Source organism: Anomaloglossus baeobatrachus, chromosome 3 (genome assembly GCF_048569485.1).
Source record: "Anomaloglossus baeobatrachus isolate aAnoBae1 chromosome 3, aAnoBae1.hap1, whole genome shotgun sequence".
Taxonomy (NCBI): domain Eukaryota; kingdom Metazoa; phylum Chordata; class Amphibia; order Anura; family Aromobatidae; genus Anomaloglossus; species Anomaloglossus baeobatrachus.
This window is the reverse complement of record NC_134355.1, coordinates 672,534,373-672,555,274: the sequence shown is the minus strand read 5'-3', so window position 1 is coordinate 672,555,274 and position 20,902 is coordinate 672,534,373. Positions and strand designations below refer to the sequence as shown.

The window sequence follows — 20,902 nt, the reverse complement described above, 5'->3', positions numbered from 1 at the left end:
AATTTTGCTTTTAAAAGAGATTAGGAGAAATAAGATATATTGATGATCTATTTTTGGGTGCTTCTATAGACACTGCAATATCCAGAATGACCACTACATGTTGTATGGTGCTGTGCTGTTCCAGCTCTGCACAGATTACTTCCTATCCATATACTGAAGTTTCTCATGATATAATTTTGCTTTTAAAGGAAATTAAAGCAATAAGATATATTGATGATCTATTTTTGGGTGCTTCTATAGACACTGCAGTATCCAGAATGACCACTACATGTTGTATGGTGCTGTGCTGTTCCAGCTCTGCATTGATTACTTCCTATCCATATACTAAAGTTTCTCATGATATAATTTTTCTTTTAAAAGAGATTAGGAGAAATAAGATATATTGACGATCTATTTTTGGGTGCTTCTATAGACACTGCAATATCCAGAATGACCACTACATGTTGTATGGTGCTGTGCTGTTCCAGCTCTGCACAGATTACTTCCTATCCATATACTGAAGTTTCTCATGATATAATTTTGCTTTTAAAGGAAATTAAAGCAATAAGATATATTGATGATCTATTTTTGGGTGCTTCTATAGACACTGCAGTATCCAGAATGACCACTACATGTTGTATGGTGCTGTGCTGTTCCAGCTCTGCATTGATTACTTCCTATCCATATACTGAAGTTTCTCATGATATAATTTTGCTTTTAAAAGAGATTAGGAGAAATAAGATATATTGATGATCTATTTTTGGGTGCTTCTATAGGCACTGCGGTATCCAAAATGACCACTACATGTTGTATGGTGCTGTGCTGTTCCAGCTCTGCACAGATTACTTCCTATCCATATACTGAAGTTTCTCATGATATAATTTTGCTTTTAAAAGAGATTAGGAGGAATAAGATATATTGATGATCTATTTTTGGGTGCTTCTATAGGCACTGCGGTATCCAAAATGACCACTACATGTTGTATGGTGCTGTGCTGTTCCAGCTCTGCACTGATTACTTCCTATCCATATACTGAAGTTGTTTCTCATGATATAATTTTGCTTTTAAAAGAGATTAGGAGGAATAAGATATATTGATGATCTATGTTTGGGTTCTTCTATTATGTTCAATGGGAACTGCAGTACCCAGAATGACCACTACATGTTGTATGGCGCTGTGCTGTCCCAACTCTGCACTGGTTACTTCTTGCCATCATTGAAGCCAAAAACAGTTATTGATGGGGTGTCAATCATGCATGAAAAGTATAATCTGTATTTAGTGAAGACAGATTATTTCCATTACTGAGATAGGAGATGACAGTTGGTGCTTTTAAGATTCTATGGGGAGGGGAAAGAGGAGACAGACACAGATATTCTGCTGCAAGTTCTCCTGAATCAACAGCTACCATTCTCCATAAAACTTTATGAGCACCAACTGTCATCTCCTATCTAAAGAGAAAGTCTGTATTCACTGTAAACAGATTTTAGCTGTGAACTAAAAATTTTGAGAATGAATAATCAGTCCTGGAGGAGAAGAAAAAAATCAGATTTCTCAGATATTTTCCAATGTATTATTGATTTATGAAAAAAAATAAATAAATTGATGATTACTCTTTAAATGGGGTCAGGCTGCAATTCCACTTAGCGCCTTTATATATGAGAGGCGCTATTTCTATTAGGCTAAGTTCACATTTCCGCTAAAATCTATCAGTCACAATCCGCTGCTCTTGTAAACAGCGGAATCCGTTTAGCGGATTCCGCTGCTCCCATAGACTTGTATGAGCAGCGGATTGTGACTGATGATGCTGCGTTGCACCCTCCGCCCGACTGATCAGTCGTGGAACGACTGACCGCCGGGCGGGAGGAACGCAGCATGTAACGTTTTTTGAGCAGCGAGATCCGTCGGATTTCGCTGCGCATGCTCTCTGGCTCCCTGCACACGTCACCAGCTTTGGTTGGTTACCCGATATTTACCCTGGTTACGGTGCAAGGAGCCAGCGCTAAGCGGTGTAGGCCCGTAACCAAGGTAAATATCGGGTAACCAAGGTAAACATCGGGTGCTTTGCTGTTACCCGATATTTAGGCTGGTTACGTGTGCAGGGAGGCCGACACTTCCCCGCTCGGCCCCGCCCCCTCCCGCACTCCGCACATGTATGTACACACACACACACACACACACACACACACCTGTCCCCAGCCATGCAGAGAAGCACTGACACCCTCGTCTGGCCCCGCCCCCTGCTCGGCTCCGCCCCCTCCCGCACTTTGCATGTGCACACACATACATACATACATACATACATACATACATGCACATACACACACTCACTCACTCACAGATACACTCACCTGTCCCCAGCCATGCAGACCGCAGCACTTCCACTGACATCCTCAGCGCCTGGCCCCGCCCCCCGCTCGGCTCTGCCCCAGAACTCCGCCCCCCGCACACAACGGAATCCGACAAAGAATTCTGTTCTTTGTCATCCGTTGTACAGCGTTGAACAGCGCATCAGTCACATGCGTCAAGCGACGCATGTGACTGATACAAATCAACGGAAATGTGAACTTAGCCTTAGAAAAGTATCTAATGCAACCTCTTTAAATCTCTGATCTGGATGCACCTTTTGGTGATGGTTCCCTGTCAGTCAAAAACTAGGAAGTTGAAACAGCGGCTCCTCGTGTTTTGCATTGATAACAATGTAACAAGTTTATTACATTGTAACAATATAATGAATCATCCATTATCATCATAAAATTTGATAATGCTTCTTATGAAGCAACACGAGTATAAACACAACACGCAATAAAAGGAACAATTACTCCCCATAAAATGACTCAAATAAACTAACTCCCCTTAAATATAAATTTTGGGCTCAACTGAGCCCGTTACCTCTCTGGGGAGAGGGTGACAAGCATCGGACACATACAAACACTAAATGACCTTGTATACATACTTGATTAGCTAATTTTTCCATCTATGGAGCTTTATAAGGGTTTATTTTTTGCGAGGTGAGTAGTGATGAGCGGGCACTACTATGCTCAGGTGTTCAGTACTCGTAACTAGTGATGAGCGGACACTACCATGCTCGGGTGCTCAGTACTCGTAACTGGCAATGAATGGGCACTACCATGCTTGGGTGCTCAGTACTCGTAAGCAGTGGTGAGCAAGCACTACCATGCTCAGGTGCTCTGTACTGGTAACTAGTGATGAGCGGGCACTACCATGCTCGGGTGCCCTATACTCGTAACTAGTGATTAGCGGGCACTACCATGCTCGGGTGCTCAGTACTCGTAACTAGTGATGAGCGGGCACTACCATGCTCGGGGGCTCGGTACTAATAACTAGTGATGAGCAGGCACTACCATGCTCGGGGGCTCGGTACTAATAACTAGTGATGAGCGGGCACTACCATGCTCGGGGGCTCGGTACTAGTAACTAGTGATGAGCGGGCACTACCATGCTCAGGTGCTCAGTACTTGTAACTAGTGATGAGCGGGCACTACCATGCTCGGGGGCTCGGTACTCGTAACTAGTGATGAGCCGGCACTACCATGCTCAGGTGCTCTGTACTCGTAACTAGTGATGAGCGGGCACTACCATGCTCAGGTGCTCTGTACTCGTAACTAGTGATGAGCGAGCACTACCATGCTCGGGTGCTCAGTACTCGTAACTAGTGATGAGTGGGCACTACCATGCTCGGGTGCTCGGTACTAGTAACTAGTGATGAGCGGGCACTACCATGCTCGGGGGCTCGGTATTAGTAACTAGTGATGAGCGAGCACTACCATGCTCAGGTGCTCAGTACTTGTAACTAGTGATGAGCGGGCACTACCATGCTCGGGGGCTCGGTACTAGTAACTAGTGATGAGCGGGCACTACCATGCTCGGGGGCTCGGTACTAGTAACTAGTGATGAGCGGGCACTACCATGCTCAGGTGCTCTGTACTTGTAACTAGTGATGAGCCGGCACTACCATGCTCAGGTGCCCAGTACTGGTAACTAGTGGTGAGCGAGCACTACCATGCTCATGTGCTCGGTACTGGTAACTAGTGATGAACGGGCACTACCATGCTCGGGTGCTCTGTACTTGTAACTAGTGATGAGCGGGCACTACCATGCTCGGGTGCTCAGTACTCGTAACTAGTGATGAGCGGGCACTACCATGCTCGGGTGCTCAGTACTCGTAACTAGTGATGAGTGGGCACTACCATGCTCGGGTGCACTGTACTCGTAACTAGTGATGAGCGGGCACTACTATGCTGGGATGCTCGGTGCTCGTAACTAGTGATGAGTGAGCACTCCCATGCTCAGGTGCTCAGTACTCGTAACTAGTGATGAGCAGGCACTACCATGCTCGGGTGCTCGGTACTCGTAACTAGTGATGAGCGGGCACTACCATGCTCGGGTGCTCGGTACTCGTAACTAGTGATGAGCGGGCACTACTATGCTGGGATGCTCGGTGCTCGTAACTAGTGATGAGTGAGCACTCCCATGCTCAGGTGCTCAGTACTCGTAACTAGTGATGAGCGGGCACTACCATGCTCGGGTGCTCAGTACTCGTAACTAGTGATGAGCAGGCACTACCATGCTCGGGTGCTCAGTACTGGTAACTAGTGATGAGTGGGCACTACCATGCTCGGGTGCTCGGTACTCGTAACTAGTGATGAGTGGACACTACCATGCTCGGGTGCTCGGTACTCGTAACTAGTGATGAGCGGGCACTACCATGCATCATCCCATTAGTGTACTGAAACCCAAATACTCAATTTAGGAGCCAGATGATGGAAGGTGAGTAGAATATCATCTTCTGGTGCCTCCTAGCATATGAAGTCTGATCGATGCTGTGGATTATTTGCGCGGGTGTAAGTGGTGGCTGAAACACGTTACACCCTCTCCAACATGATAATCCTCTTACAGTTAATGCATCAGCTTTTTACGCAGCAGATTTTCTACAGCAGTCATCAGAAACCTGAGAATCGAAGGCTACTTAGAACTTACCAGCTCCTTCCTGAGCCAATTTAGAGCCTCATCGATGCTATCAAAGCCATGGATCTTCCCCGATGTGAGGACGCCGCCTTCCTTCGGGACATCCATGGTCTTCTGGACTTGTCCCATCTCTAGACTTGAGCAGATTTCCCCTTCAGTCTGTTTTTCTTCTTCCTCTTGTTCCACGGGAGGATTTGGGCTCTTCCAAGGTTGATCTTCCAGTCTTGCCCTCCATTCTAGATAAGAGGGTCTCCTGGTCTCCAACCTCAATTTCTCAGTCAGGGCCTTCAAGTTTCGTAGATGGTCATCTGTCGGTGGGGCCGAGTTTCCTTCAGCTTCATCTTCTGGTTCCTCAATTTGTATCTTTGGTAATGACATGATCGATTATGGAACGGACGGTCATACGGTCCACATCATACCTCCTGACGGTGCCGGGGAATCTTCTTATCTGACTACGCTGGCTCACCGGCTTTATTGCAGCATCTGAAAATAACAAAGCGGCAGCTGATGTCACTAGATGACTCGTTAGGCAAATATAATAAAACAAGTGACTGATCAAGAGTTAATTTAAAAAGAAACAATGTATCAAGATTTTCTGGTTTTGCAAAAATAAACAATTAATTAATGAAGTGATGCAGACATAGTCGATATGTGATGGATATGGGGAAGGAATTCACTACAACGTTGCCCTAAATTACGTCACACTCGACAGGATGCTGAATGTTGATCTTCTTCAATCTCTTAATCCGGACCTGATGCTCACGGCCAGTGTAGGGGCAGCGAGTGGGGTTAGTGGACCCTCTGGGCCACAGGGAGGATCTGGGCTTACCCTTTAATGGAAGGGGCGGACAACAGGTACCACTCCCAGAGCAGTGACCAGGACTGTGATAGCTTACCCCCAAGACAGGAGACTCAGGTACAGGCGAGGTGACTGAGGCGAGCTGGATAGGCTGGCTTGGACAGGAATGGTGGGCATGGCAGGGACAGATAGATATGAGAAAGCAGATTCAGGTACAGGTGACTGACACGGGTAACGGGACCTGACAAGACAAGACAAGACACTGAATAACAGAGAAGGTTGTGCAGGCACCTCCCCTAATGGGAGGGTGCCTTAACACTCGAAGTCCCAGGAGTTTTGAGCTCCATAAGATTCCAATGGTAGAAATGTCAAATAACCCCTTTCTGGGACTTCTAGAATTAAACACACAGTGCCTCTCAGCCATGGGAACACTGGCCCTTTAAGAGGAGAGCCAGTGTGCACACGCACATTGTAGGTGCTCTCCCGGGAACCCTGTGAGTCATGTACAGGGCCCGGGAGGGGATGGAGTCAGCAGAGCACTTGGGAAACCACGCGGCAGCAGGGGAGAACAGGACCTGGCCACGCTGGTAAGTCGTCGTGCCTGCAGGCACACCAGCGATACAGATGGTCACATTCATACACGTTCTCATCAAACCATAACACATTGTTTGGCCCTTACTACTTTTTCACGAAATAAATCGAACTTTTCACAAAGAGTGTACATCATTTAAATGTCCCAGTCGTAGAGTAACTAAAGATAAATAGTAAAGTAGAGGTGAGGGGGGAGGAGGGAGGAGAAGCTGCAGTTTATTTAAGAATGCTGTGAGAGGGGAGGATGAGCTGACTTTTCATACATTACCATACAGCACAGCATAGAAGACTCCAAAACTCTTTCAGATTAAAGTTTCTAGTGACGTTTGAAAGTCCATATACAGGAGGAGAACATTGGCCAAATACATTATTTTTTTAGGAATGGTCAACTTTTCCCAATTTCTCCATTAACTACAGTAAATCACTTTTTTTTTAATAATTCCTCAGTAATGCAGTAAAGACTAAGAGATATCAGGAAGGAGGAGACAAGAGAAACTGCAGCCTACTTGTTTAAAGAAAATCAGAAAACTGACCTTCCTAACAGACAAATGTGAACAGGTGCAAACTGAGCAATAAATATTTATTTGTTTAAACAAGACCTATTACTAGGTCAAAGGAGTCCAGTTTTGTTCCAGTTTATTCCCACTGCTCCCCTGAATATTCTGTTTTTTATTTCTTTTAAATCTACCATATGATTCCAGAGATATGAGATTTTTATTTATTGATACTTTTATGGTCTTTAGTAAGGGGCGTGGCTCACATGACTCCTCGGGGGCGTGTCTTTAGGGTGTTTTGCATAATTACGCTTGAAAGACCATAAGGGGTTACAAACTAAAAAAGCCCATATCTTGGGAACCATATGGTTAATTTTAAAAAATAAAAAAGCAAAATACTCAGTGAAACAGGGAGAATATAATAAGGCCAAAAACTGGCTACTTTTCACCTGGTGACATGTCCTCTTTAAAGACGCTGTGAGAGGGGAGCAGGGAGCTGATTTGTCCTAGCGGACAGCTCAGCTTGAAAGTGTTAAGTAATCTTCTAGGCTGATGTTAATGATTTGGTTTTTACAAATTACTACAAAGGTTACACATTATATTTTTTAGTAATGCAATAAGTGAAGAAACACTGCTCAGGATAGGTGAGGGGGGAGGAGGGAGGTGATGCTGCAATCTATTTGTTTAGGATTGTTGTGAGAGGGGAGGAGGGAGCTGCAAGAGAAAAATGGAAAATCTGAGTGCTCGGAGGCCACAGCATAGCTCGAAAGAGTCAGGAAGAACTCGTCCATTCATTGGCAAATCTTTCAGGTCAAGGTTGTTCATGCAGATTTTCTAAAAGACCCAAGATACACATAAGAGGAACATTGTAGGGCCGGTGTATCTGCAGAGATGCCGACTTGCTGCCTTTGTTGGCTCTCGTTCTCCCTCGCACTCCCCTGGCCATCTCCGTTTAACACTAGAAGTCCCAGGAATTTCGAGCTCCATAGGGTTCCAATAGTAGAAATGTTAAATGACTCCACTCTGGGACTTCTAGTGTTAATGCTGTCTCCTTTCCCTCCCAGGCCCTATGCATGCAGCCCAAGTCTCCCAGGAGTGTGCTTAGGGAATGCGCAAGTGCACCGGCACTCCTCTTTAAGGGCCGGAGTGCCATTTCCTGGAAATGCCATAGGCTTAGAGGCACTATGTATTTAAGGCACCCTCCCATTAGGAGAGGTGCCTGTACAACACTTTCACTTAGTCAGTGTCCTGTCTGTCTAGCCAGTTGTCAGGTCCCGTTATCTCTGTGTCTGTCTCCTGTACCTACCTTCCCATACCTGTCTGTCCCTACCGTGCCCACCATACCTGTCCGTAGCCGCCTGTCTGTCTGCCCCGGTCATCTCACCTTTACCTGCCTGCATCTGTCTGTTGTCCTGGGGGTCAGCTGGCACAGTCCCGGTCACTGCCCTGGGAGTGATACCTGGTGCCCGCCTCGCGGTAAGCGCTTCGTTAAGCCCAGATCCCCTTTGTGGTCCAGTGGGTCCACTAATCCCGCTCGCTGCCCCTACACCGGCCGCGAGTGTTACAAACTTCATCCAACTCCACATTTTTCTGCAGAAGAGACAATCGCCTATTTTATAGGAGGATGTCCTAACTATGAAGCTCTAGGGAGAGATTTCTGAAGAAAGAAGGATAGGGCATGTTTAACTCTTTGTTTCCAAGAAAGATAATCAGGCCACTAGGGGTTTCTCGCAGCATCCTAAAACTTTCTCAAACTGCCTGAAGAGTCTCATATCTTGATGCCCCCCAAATTTGGAAACAGGATTTGTCTGATATGTGGGTCGATCCCTATCTATTGGGAGACTGACGGTTCTCTGACATAGAGGAGTGACTGCGGAGAAAAAAAAGATCCCGATGGAAACTGACCAAGTAATGAAACTTGTCAAAAACTTATTTAAAAGTTCCGTCATCCTTTGTATTCCGTGTGGATATTCCATAAACACCGCGCACACTGTACGTATCCTACAGCAGTAATTATGATAATATTATGCTTACCTATGCAATAAATCCATTCTCTCCGTCCTCAGGAGCCAACTATGGGCTGATATACCTTATACAATGTGTAACCAGAATGGAAAACTATATTTGTGGGAAGAGGCAGAAAAGCTTTTGTGTTCATGGTTTGGCATACATACATATATACACAGTATCCGAGGTCCGCGGCAGGCTCACTCCTGTTTACACTGTATTATTTACATAGTCTAAGCTTACAAGGCTTCTAGGAAAGAAAACCATAGTAATGGTGCAAAATTATGATCGCTGAGTTCTTACTGGAGAATAATAATGTCATCCAGGAGAAGACTGAGACCAATCTGAACTGCTGGGCCATGACATCACACTGGGACTAGTGACATCATACTGGACCTGATGACATAACACCTGCACCAGGACTGGTGACATCACTCTGGGACTGGTGACATCACACTGGACCTGGTGACATCACACTGGACATTACACTGGACCTGGTGACATTACACTAGATCTGGTGACATCACACTGGGACTGGTGACATCACATTGGACCTAATGAAATCACACTGGACCTGATGACATCACACCAGGACTGGTGACATCACACTGGACCTGGTGAAATCACACTGGACCTGGTGACATCACACTGGACATTACACTGGACCTGGTGGAATCACACTAGGACTGGTGACATCACACTGGACCTGGTGAAATCACACTGGACCTGATGAAATCACACTGGACCTGGTGACATCACATTGGACCTAATGAAATCACACTGGACCTGATGACATCACACCAGGACTGGTGACATCACTCTGGACCTGGTGAAATCACACTGGACCTGGTGACATCACACTGGACATTACACTGGACCTGGTAAAATCACACTAGGACTGGTGACATAACACTGGACCTGGTGAAATCACACTGGACCTGATGAAATCACACTGGACCTGGTGACATCACACTGGACATTACACTGGACCTGGTGACATTACACTAGATCTGGTGACATCACACTGGGACTGGTGACATCACATTGGACCTAATGAAATCACACTGGACCTGATGAAATCACACCAGGACTGGTGACATCACACTGGACCTGGTGAAATCACACTGGACCTGGTGACATCACACTGGACATTACACTGGACCTGGTGAAATCACACTAGGACTGGTGACATCACACTGGACCTGGTGAAATCACACTGGACCTGATGAAATCACACTGGACCTGGTGACATCACATTGGACCTAATGAAATCACACTGAACCTGATGACATCACACCAGGACTGGTGACATCACTCTGGACCTGGTGAAATCACACTGGACCTGGTGACATCACACTGGACATTACACTGGACCTGATGACATCACACCAGGACTGGTGACATCACACTGGAACTGGTGAAATCACACTGGACCTGGTGACATCACACTGGACATTACACTAGACCTGGTGACATTACACTAGATCTGGTGACATCACACTGGTTCTGGTGACATCACATTGGACCTAATGAAATCACACTGGACCTGATGACATCACACCAGGACTGGTGACATCACACTGGACCTGGTGAAATCACACCAGGCCTAGTGACATCATACCAGGACTGGCAACATCACACTGGGATTGGTGACATCTCTCTTTACCTGGTGGTATCACACTGGGACTGGTGACATCACATTGGGACTGGTGACATCACATTGGACCTGATGACATCATACTGAACCTGGTGATGTCATAATAAGACTGGTGACATCACACCGGGATTGGTGACATCTCTCTTTACCTGGTGATATCACACTGTGACAGGTGACATCACACTGGGACTGATATACTCCAGATACATTACACTGGACTTGATGACATCACACTGGACCTAGGGATATTACAAAGGGACTGGTGCCATCACACTGGACCTGGCGATATCACATTGGGACTAAAACTACACTAAAAAGCCACATAAAAATGTGAAAAAAATGCACTGTGTGCACATGGCCTAAAAGGTATGGCTCCTGGGGAAAAAAAGGTGGCCCTTGCTGCCCAAGGCCTGATGTTTAAGGGGGTATTCTAGTCTAGCTGATCAGATACATTTTTTTGTTTCTTTTTTTCAGAGTTTTTATGCATTTAGCTCAATTTGCAATATTAAAAAACTTCTAGCACCTTATAGGGAGCGATATTTATATACATACAGTAGCTACATTAGTTCAAATGTGTAATCATATTGTAAAAAGCCCTATCCTTATAGTTCTTCCACAAAAAATAAATAAAAAAATAAAATAAAAAAATAAAAATTAAAATAAATAAAGCGTTAAAATAAAAAAATAAAAATGAAATAAAATAAATAAATAATATAAATAAATAAAAAAATAAAATAAATTAAATAAAAAAATAATAAAAGAAATAAAAAATGTAAATAGGGGGGGCGTGGCCGGAGCTTCATGGAGCAGGACGTTTGAGGACTGAGCTCCTTCACCCGGGAGTAAAATAAGCCCACTTACACTAGCTTGGAGTGCCCAGGATGGGGAAGAGAAAGCCCCTTAAGGTTGCCAAAGACCCGGGAACCCCAGCGCCGCTCACCCTGGACTCCTATCTACTTAAGGAGCTGCCAGGGGAGCAAGAACAGGAGGACGCCCGGACGGCGGGAGTGCCGCATCCCCTGCTTCCACAGACCGCTGCGACTCCGGGAGGTATGGGAGACAGCGGACGGAGAGAGCTGGTGCATGCCGCAGATGGAGGAAAAGATGTGGAGACTAGAGAGGTCGGCGGCGCAGACGGAGGAAGAGATGAGGATCCCGCGGACGCCGGCAGGAGGGGAGCTGACCTCGTGGTCAAGATGGCGGCGGCAGCGGAGGAGAAGCGCGGTGACTCACCTGCTCGCGGACGGGATCAGGACTGCGGTGAGCGGGCTGAGATCGTGCGCCCATGGACTGCAGGACCGGGTAGGAGGTATACGTTCTCCCTAGAGGCGAGCTCAGGCGGTCACACGGAGATGGGGGAAATGCCGCTTCTCCCCCCATTAGAGATCCTGGAAAGTGGTGGCGGCTGGAGTCCGTCGGCTCTACCAGCAAATCCACAGGGGGAGTCCGGTGACTTAGCCTGGGGCGATGGAGCTGAGGACTGGGGGAGCTCCGGTAGTGGGATAGTGGATGGCTTAGTGGGGGACGGGGGAGAGGCACAGGAGGAGGCTCATGAGGCCAGGATGGAGACCCGGCAGCCTGCAATAATTCCCCAGCCTGTGTGGGATGACCCAGAACCTCATAAAGATGCCCCCCTGTCCTCCCCACTGGGACCACCAATATTACAGAGTGAGACTCTCACCCCAATGCCCCAAAGGCACCAGAAATCATCTGGGGAGGCAGGGCCAAGGAGCCCAGTCCCTGTAACACAATATAAAGAGACCTCTAAGATCCCACTGAGCCCGCCTGGCAGAGTAGCTTCCAAGAGGGGGCCACCGGGAAACCTGACTGCTGGACCCGTGCCTCCGCAGCCTGCATGCCCTCCAGCAGATTGGTGGGAATTTGTACATCAGCTCCCTACAAAAACGGATTTCCAAGCACTTATTTCTGAAGTAAAAGATACCTGCAGGTCTGAAATAGCGTCAGTCCGAAAGGATGTAGTATCTATCTCTAAAAGAATAAACCAGCTGGAGACTGATCATAATGATGCTAGAACAACCATTCGCCACCTCCAGTCCCATACCTCCTCTCAAGCCGACGCCATAAGAGAATTACAGCGTCATATCGAAGATCTTGACAACAGAGGTAGACGCCACAATATAAGGGTCAGAGGGGTCCCTGAGGCCCAAATAAAGGAGGACGTTACAAAAATTCTGCAGACCATATTTAATTCTCTCCTTCAGCGCCCTCCTGATAGCCCAATTCCTATGGACAGAGCACACAGGGCTTTGTGCCCCAAAAATTTGACAGGGAACCCGAGAGACATTATTTGTCATATTGTGGACTTCCAACTTAAAGAGGAAATAATGTACAGAGCACGACCGCCAAAACAAGCGATGTACCAAGATGCTAAGATTCAACTGTTTCAGGATCTCTCATGGTTGACACTACAGCAGCGGAGGGCCCTCCGCCCATTACTATTATCCCTAAAGGCCACTAATATCCTCTATAGATGGGGGTTCCCATTCAGTCTATCTGCACGGCGAGGGGAGACGTCGGCCAGCCTTCGGACCCCTGCAGACCTGGAGTCATTTTGCCGGGCATTCGACCTTCCTGTCCCGGACCTGCCAGATTGGACTCTGCCCCAACAGATACAGCAGCTTCCTCAGACCTGGCAGCCGGCCACAGCAGCACGTAAACGGCGACCTAGAGGCCCAAGAGCAGAAGGACCTACCTGATTGCTTTTTCCCGTGACTTTATAGTCATTTTTTGATCTCATATGGGAATCTCAGGGGGTCAACTGGTTTGTTTATATTGCTTCCCATTTTCCTGGGACATCCTCCTTTATACAAAGCCCCGGGGGGGGGGGAGGGGGAGGTTTGGATCCCTAGTCCGGTTAGTGAAGTTCCGCCACTAACCCTTCTGCAGAGTTGAACCAATTGATTCGCACTTTGGTTTATAGTGCAGGTTATATTTAGTGAGGTATCCTTAACTTTGTATAACAGTAAGTCGACTCTGCTGGTGGGGTGGTGGACGGTCGGGGTTGATTCCATACCCTTATTGCGTAATTGAAGAATTTCTATTTTTTGGTAGAACGTAGGTATGTTTTGGTTTATTCTTTCTTGTTCTGGTTGTACTCACAGGTATGCAGCTCACTATAGTAGAGGCACTCTATTTTACAAGGGCCCAGGCAGTATGTCTACCGTACACATCAGGCGACAATCTCAAACACTAGTCCTGACATTAGCTTACATCAAGACACCGGGATGGCTACGTTGATGAGCCTTAACGTGAAGGGGTTGAATTCCGATGTTAAAAGGAGGCTGGTTCTTCAGGAGATGCGAAAATCACTGGCGGACGTGGTGTTTCTACAAGAGACACACTTCACGGAAAAAGCTCTTTTAACTTTGCCCGCCATTGGTTTCCTCAATCCTTTTCGGCTACAAATACAAAAAAGAAAGCTGGGGTGGCTATACTGATTTCTCGCACTTGCCCACTCCAAGTGAGTAAGTGGGAAGCAGATCCCTCAGGTCGCTACCTGATCATCCAGGGCACGCTGAATGGGATGAAATTAATCCTATGTAACCTCTATGCTCCAAACTCTAATCAGAATAGATTTGTTGCTTCGGTCCTCTCACGCCTCCCGTCAGATCGGGGGGTCTTTCACATTATAGGAGGGGACTTCAATATGGTGTTCTCACACAGAACCGATAAAATGCTAGCACCCTCGCAATCCACAAACCTAAGTAAGTCATCTAATTTGTCTACGGGATTTCGCAAATTGATCCATAAATACCAACTATTTGATCTGTGGAGAATTGATAACCCGACAGCAAGACAATACACTTTCTTCTCACATCCTCATAATTCCCATAGCCGAATAGATTATTTCTTTGGTAACGTTCTCACTCTTAGAACACTCCGACAAGCACAAATAGGCAGTATCACGTGGTCAGATCATGCCCCTTTACTACTACACCTTAATTTAACAAATGTGCCCTCAAAAAGAACCCACTGGAGACTAAATGAATCCCTACTCACTAACCCTACTTCTCGAGAATCTATCTGTAGGGCTATACAGAATTACTTTGAGGAGAATTCTCAGACCCCTCCATCTTTCCCAGTGATATGGGAAGCCCACAAGGCGGTTATTAGAGGGGAGTGCATAGCCATTTCTTCCAAGCTCAAAAAGGACTCACAGCAACTTTACCATCAATGTGAAATAGACCTTCGATCAGCGGATGAACTCATTTGGCTCATCTTTTCAATCTTTTCATGAAGGGTGAGGACATCCCAAATACTTTTTTACACTCTTACATAACTGTCATGCCTAAAGCGGGCAGGGACCCCATGGAATGTGCGAGCTATCGCCCTAACAGCCTTTTAAACTCTGATCTCAAAATATTCACCAAACTGTTGGCGGACCGTCTAAATAATTGGATCCCACAGCTGGTCTGTCGAGGGCGGGGAGGAGGGTGTCAGCACACCGCGCTCACCCCTTCTGCTCGGGTCCGGCAGCTGCTCAGTGGTGGCTCGAGCGGTGGGCCGGATCCCGGGGTTTTCTCGAGCGACACTCCTCGCCCATGAGTGAAAGGGGTTTGTTGTGATTGGGTGTGGGGGAATTGTTATAGTTCGTGACGCCACCCACGGTTGTGGTGATTTCACCACCGCTGCTCAATTCGGGGATCCCGGGGATGGTGATGCGGAGCAGCCAGGTGTTGTGTTGCCCCTCCGTGGGTAGGGGTTGGTGATCCCGGGGCCCGGTGGTGGAGAAGGATGTGCAGGGCCTAGTGGGAGCAGGGACACGGGGGCAGCGCTGTGCCTTGCGGCACTGTGGTACTCACTCAGCCTGAGACGTGGACACAGTTTGTACGGTAAACCAACGGCTGGTAGGACGGTCCCACAGACGGCTGCACCTGCACTCCCGGTAGGTGACGGTGAGGTCTCTCTTCCTTGCACCTATGTTGACTGATGGTAGCGGTGGATTCCCTCCGGTTACCCGCTCCCCGACTGCAATCTGGGCCGGAGGAGCTCTACACTTTGCCCGCAGGCGCTGGCCCTGGGGAAACTGGTGCCCTGGCGGTGGCGGTGTCTCCCCTGTAATGGTTGGGCTGTTGCCGTCAATCGGGACTTGGTTGTTGGGGGATCTACGTCCCCTTCACTGCCCTGGTGCTGACTGTCCTTCGGAACGCTGCTCCAGACCACCGGGCACACAGCCAACGGGGTCCTTCCAGGAACTTCCAAACGGTCCCCCTCCAGACAGTCACCGCCGTCGCTGACCTTGCTGTTCTGGCCCTACACAGAGCTGGACCTTCCAGGCTTTTCTTCTCTTGTTCCACTTTTCTACTTTTACTTTCTTAACTCCTCCACTTAGCTCCTCTCTCCCACTCCTCCCTGAGCTAATCTCTGCTGTTTACTCCTTCATGTCCCTCACTCAACTGCCTGGTTTTCCCGCCTCCAGAGTTGTGAGCTCCTCGGTGGGCGGAGCCATCCGCCGGGCCCACCCCCTGGTGTGCATCAACAGACTCCTGGAGGAAGGCAACAAGGATTTCTGGTTAGCTGTGATGTGCCTACCTGGAGTGTGGGTTGTGGTGGTGTTGTGACCCGTGTCCCCTGGCTTGCCCAGGGCGACACATTCCCCCTTAGCAAAATGCAGACCGTCCGCGGGCTGCCGTCCTACACCGGTTTTATTTTTCTGTAAAAAGGGGTAACAAGGTTAAGCAAAACATAAATACATTTTTAATCAAAACTCTTCCCAAGACGGGAGGCACATTTACTTAAACGTTGCAACGGTATACGGTCACGGTTTCCGCTCTCTCCCACCCAAGCAACCTGGCCCTGATGCTGCCCCTAAAGCCCAGGCAGCACCCCTTGGCCCACAGTCCAGCACAAGTTACCCGAGCGGGATCTGTCCTTCCCCTCCAACCTGCCTCTCCGGAGGCGGCACTGCGGAAACGGTAACGGTACCCAACATATTTACAAGCCACTTAACGTTTGTGGTGCCCTGCAAGTTCACGGGCCTGTCCATGGATAGTTCCCATGCATTTTAAACGGTCCCCACGGGGACAACGGTGCCGGCTCCAGCCGGTTGCAAATCTCAAGCAAATCAGATGAAAAACTCGGTAATTTTCATTTTACTTATCATTCCTTTGCAAACTTTCAAACAAACAACAACACTCTTTTACATTTGCGGACCCCCTTTTACTCATAGAACGGTCTCCCTGTACCTAAGTGGGGGTCTACCTAGGTTGGAACGGGTGGACCTTCGGGGCCCGGTGTCAGTGTGGCTAGACAGTGGGGTAGAGGGAACAATCGGTTCCTCCTCCCTGCTATAGTGTGGAGCAGGTGGAGGTGTAGGGGAGCTGGGTACAGGTTCATCCCTGGGCACCGGCACTGGTTCTGGCTCACAGTTAACCGCTTCCACTACTTCTTCTTCCACGGGTTGTGGGAACAGTATCACTGGAAGTAAGTATCACCGCGCCGTTCTGTGTAGGCCAGTCTGCTGGGAAGTCACCCATTACAGTGTGGATTACCTCTGCTGCCTTCTCCACGGGTGGAGGAACCGGTACTTCAGCCTCTGCCTTCAATGCTGGTGGGCATTTTTTTAGATGGTCCCGGGAAACTGTGGCCAGGGTGCCCCCTTGGTCACGACTGATCTGGTAGGTCTTCCCATCTCCCCATTCTGTGGGTTGTATGACGTAAGGTACTTGTTCCCACTGATCATCCAGCTTGTGGGCTTTTCTCTTCCGTTTCAGCACCACATCTCCTGGCTGGAAAGGACCTGCGGGCGCCTTCTGATTGAACCGGTGCTCTTGTTGTTCTCGACTTCGACTGAGGTTTTTCTCCACATACTCTTGGATTTGCCGGTACTGTGCCCTCCTCCGGCTTTCCCACTCTACCGTTGAAGGGAGCGCTTCTGGGGCCTCCAACCCCATCTCCAGATCCACCGGCAGGCGGCCAGGCCGAGCCCTCATCAGATACGCGGGGGTGCACTTCGTCGAGCTGGACGGGATATTGTTGTACATGTCGACCAAGTCGGGCAACTTTTCCGGCCACATGTTCCGTTCTTCCAGCGGTAACGTCTTGAGGAGCCCCAGGACCAAGTGGTTCATTTTCTCGCACATGCCGTTGGTTTGGGCGTGGTACGGAGTGGTCCGGATCTTCTTGCAGCCGTACAACTGGCAGAATTCATGAAATACTTCTGCTTCAAAAGCCGGGCCTTGGTCAGTCAGCACCTTCTCGGGGTACCCATGGGGTCGGCAAAAATAAGCCTGGAACGCTCGAGCAGCGGTTCGACCAGTCAGGTCCTTAACGGGGACTACCACCATAAATCTTGAGTAGTGGTCTACCATGGTCAATGCGTAGGTGTACCCACTTCGGCTAGGGGTGAGCTTGACATGGTCTAGGGCGACCAGCTCCAGCGGCTGATGGGTGACTATGGGATGTAACGGTGCCTTCTGGCTAGTTTCGTCCTTTCTTCTCAGCGTACAAGGACCACACTCTCGGCACCAGGCTTCCACCGATTCACGCATCCCACTCCAATAGAACCGCTCCCTCAACAGCATCTCCAGCTTCTTCCATCCGAAGTGGCCAGCACCATCATGGTATGCCTGCAGGACAGTAGCGACATCAGCTTGAGGAACAATTACCTGGCATATTTTCTCATGGGTCTTCGGGTTGATCAGCTCACGGCACAGCCTCCCTTGGTGTAGGTAAAGCCGTTTCCGTTCTTTCCACAAGCGTTGGGCTTCGGCTGGAGCGGCAGGGTCTATTCCCATAGCGCCTTGTTCCACCAGAGTCTTGACAAGGTGGACAGCCGGCGCTTGGTCCTGAGCTTCCTGCCACTCTTGACTGGGCCGCGGGTCCAGATCCACCCTTTGCTGGCATACTTGTACCCTCTCAGTAGGCAGCTGGTGAAACGCAGGCAACTCGATCTCCTCGAGGTCGTCATCCTCGCCCCCCTCTTCTGACAGATGGGGCATCTGGGAGAGTGCATCAGCATTTATGTTGACACGACCAGCTCGATACTTTATGGTGAAATCATAGTTGGCTAGCCGGGCTACCCACCGCTGCTCCAGCGCGCCCAACTTGGCCGTGTTCAGGTGAGTCAGCGGATTGTTGTCCGTAAACGCGGTGAATTTGGCTGCCGCCAAGTAGTGGCGGAACCGCTCCGTGATAGCCCACACCAACGCCAATAGCTCAAGCTTGAAGGAGCTATAGTTCTCAGGGTTCCTTTCGGTCGGCCGGAGTTTTCGGCTGGCGTAGGCAATCACCTTCTCCTTCCCATCCTGGACCTGGGATAGGACCGCTCCTAGCCCCACGTTACTGGCATCCGTGTGGAGGATGAACGGGCGCCCATAATCAGGGTACGCCAGGACCTCTTCTCCGGTCAAGGCCGCTTTCAACTGGCAAAAGGACTCCTCATGCTTGTCCTCCCACGACAGTGGGGCCCCAATGGGTCTACCACCTTTGGTCTGTCCCACGAGGAGATCTTGCATGGGGGCAGCCATCTTCGTGTACCCCTTTATAAAGCGCCGATAGTACCCCACCAGACCCAAAAACTGCCTTACTTCCCTCACTGTAGTTGGTCTTGGCCAGCTCTGGATGGCAGTGATCTTCTCAGGGTCGGGGGCGACACCATCCGCACTCACCACATGCCCTAGATACTGCACCCTGGGTTTCAGCAGGTGGCATTTTGAGGGTTTCAACTTCATCCCGTACTTGGCAAGGGACGCGAACACCTCGGCCAGGTGCTCCAGATGGGCTTCATACGTCTGGGAATAAACAATCACATCATCCAAATACAGCAGGACGGTCTCGAAGTTTAAATGTCCCAGACAGCACTCCATCAACCGTTGGAAGGTCCCGGGGGCATTGCACAGCCCAAACGGCATGCTATTGAATTCGCAGAGCCCCATCGGGGTGGTGAAGGCGGTCTTCTCCCGGTCCTCTGGGGCCACGGCCACTTGCCAGTATCCACTGGTGAGGTCAAGGGTCGAGAAGTAGTTTGCAGTTCTCAGTGCAGCCAAAGACTCTTCAATACGAGGTAATGGATAGGCATCTTTATGGGTTATCTGGTTGATCTTCCGGTAGTCCACACACATCCGCATGGTACCATCCTTTTTCTTAACCAGTACCAACGGAGCGGCCCAGGGACTACAGCTGTCCCGAATAACCCCAGCCTCCTTCATATTCCTCAACATATCTTTGGCACACTGGTAATGTGCAGGGGGAATAGGTCTATACCTCTCTTTGATAGGGGGATGTTCACCTGTGGGGATATGGTGTTGGACCCCCTTGATCCGCCCAAAGTCTAGGGGGTGCTTACTGAAAACCTGTTCGTACTCCTGCACCACCCTGTGTACCCCTGCCCTGTGATGTGTAGGGGTATCATCAGTACCTACATGTAGCTGTTGGTGCCACTCCTTTGTGTCCCCCTGGGGTGGGGGAGTGTTGATGGTAGGTGGAAGTGTGGATGGACTGGCTTCGTGGATAGTGTGAGGGTCCAGAGTAAGCAGCTTGGCAATGGTGGCATACTGGGGAAGCCTGACTTCTTCCTCCCCACAGTTCAACACTCTCACAGGCACTCTCCCTTTCTTCACATCCACCACCCCTCGAGCGGCCATTACAGTGGGCCAGTGCTCGGAAGGCATGGGCTCCAACATCGCAGGGTAGTCACGCCCCTGAGGCCCTACTGCTGCCCTACACCAGATCATCATCTCACTCCTAGGGGGCACAGTCAATGGAGCAACATCCATCACTCTCACTCCACCAATCTCCCCTCCTGTTGAGCTTACATGCTGGCGGTACATCAGGGCACGGATCTCACGCTGCACAGCCCTCTGCCTGCTCCCCGCCGCTGTGGCGGCCAGCTGTTGCAATAGGGTCAACACATCAGCCATGCAGTGTTCCATCACATTGGTTCCCAGCACTATCTTCGGGTTATGATCTCTGGGCTCATTCATGATCACAATCATACCCTGGTGTTGCAGTTCAGCTTGCCCCACTGTCATAGCCACTTGTTTATACCCCACCTGGGTCAATGGGAGTCCATTAGCGGCAATCAAATTTATACTATTGTCTGGAGGCGCCAGCTCGTCTGTGGCCCAATACTGCTGATACAACGTGTACGGTATGGTCGTTACCTGTGATCCAGTGTCCAAGAGAGCTATCACTGGTATGCCGTCCACAGCCACGGGGATGATAGGGCGGGCCCCGATATATCGGTCTCGCCAGTCCGGGGGGCCACGGTGTTCTACTCCTGAGGATTGGCCCGGGGCCCCAGGGGTTGCTCGTTTAACGGGCACTGTCGGTAATAATGGCCCGGCTTACGGCACTTGTAGCAGATTGGGGGTCTGCTCCGTGGGTTGTTAGCGCTTCTCCGCTGCATCCAGGGAACATCTTTGGGAC

The 20,902-nt window shown here is 49.2% G+C and overlaps 1 protein-coding gene across 2 annotated transcripts in view; it reads right to left on the bottom strand.

Moving 5' to 3' along the window:
* The window catches only part of FAM167A (family with sequence similarity 167 member A), an 81,087-nt gene that overhangs the window by 20,974 nt on the left and 39,211 nt on the right, over window positions 1–20,902 (bottom strand). For both annotated transcript variants that reach the window (XM_075341248.1, XM_075341250.1), the window contains exon 2: window positions 4,978–5,448. In XM_075341248.1, the coding sequence (XP_075197363.1) occupies window positions 4,978–5,343 (366 nt within the window). In that variant the 5' untranslated portion in view covers window positions 5,344–5,448. The remainder of the gene's footprint in view (window positions 1–4,977; window positions 5,449–20,902) is intronic.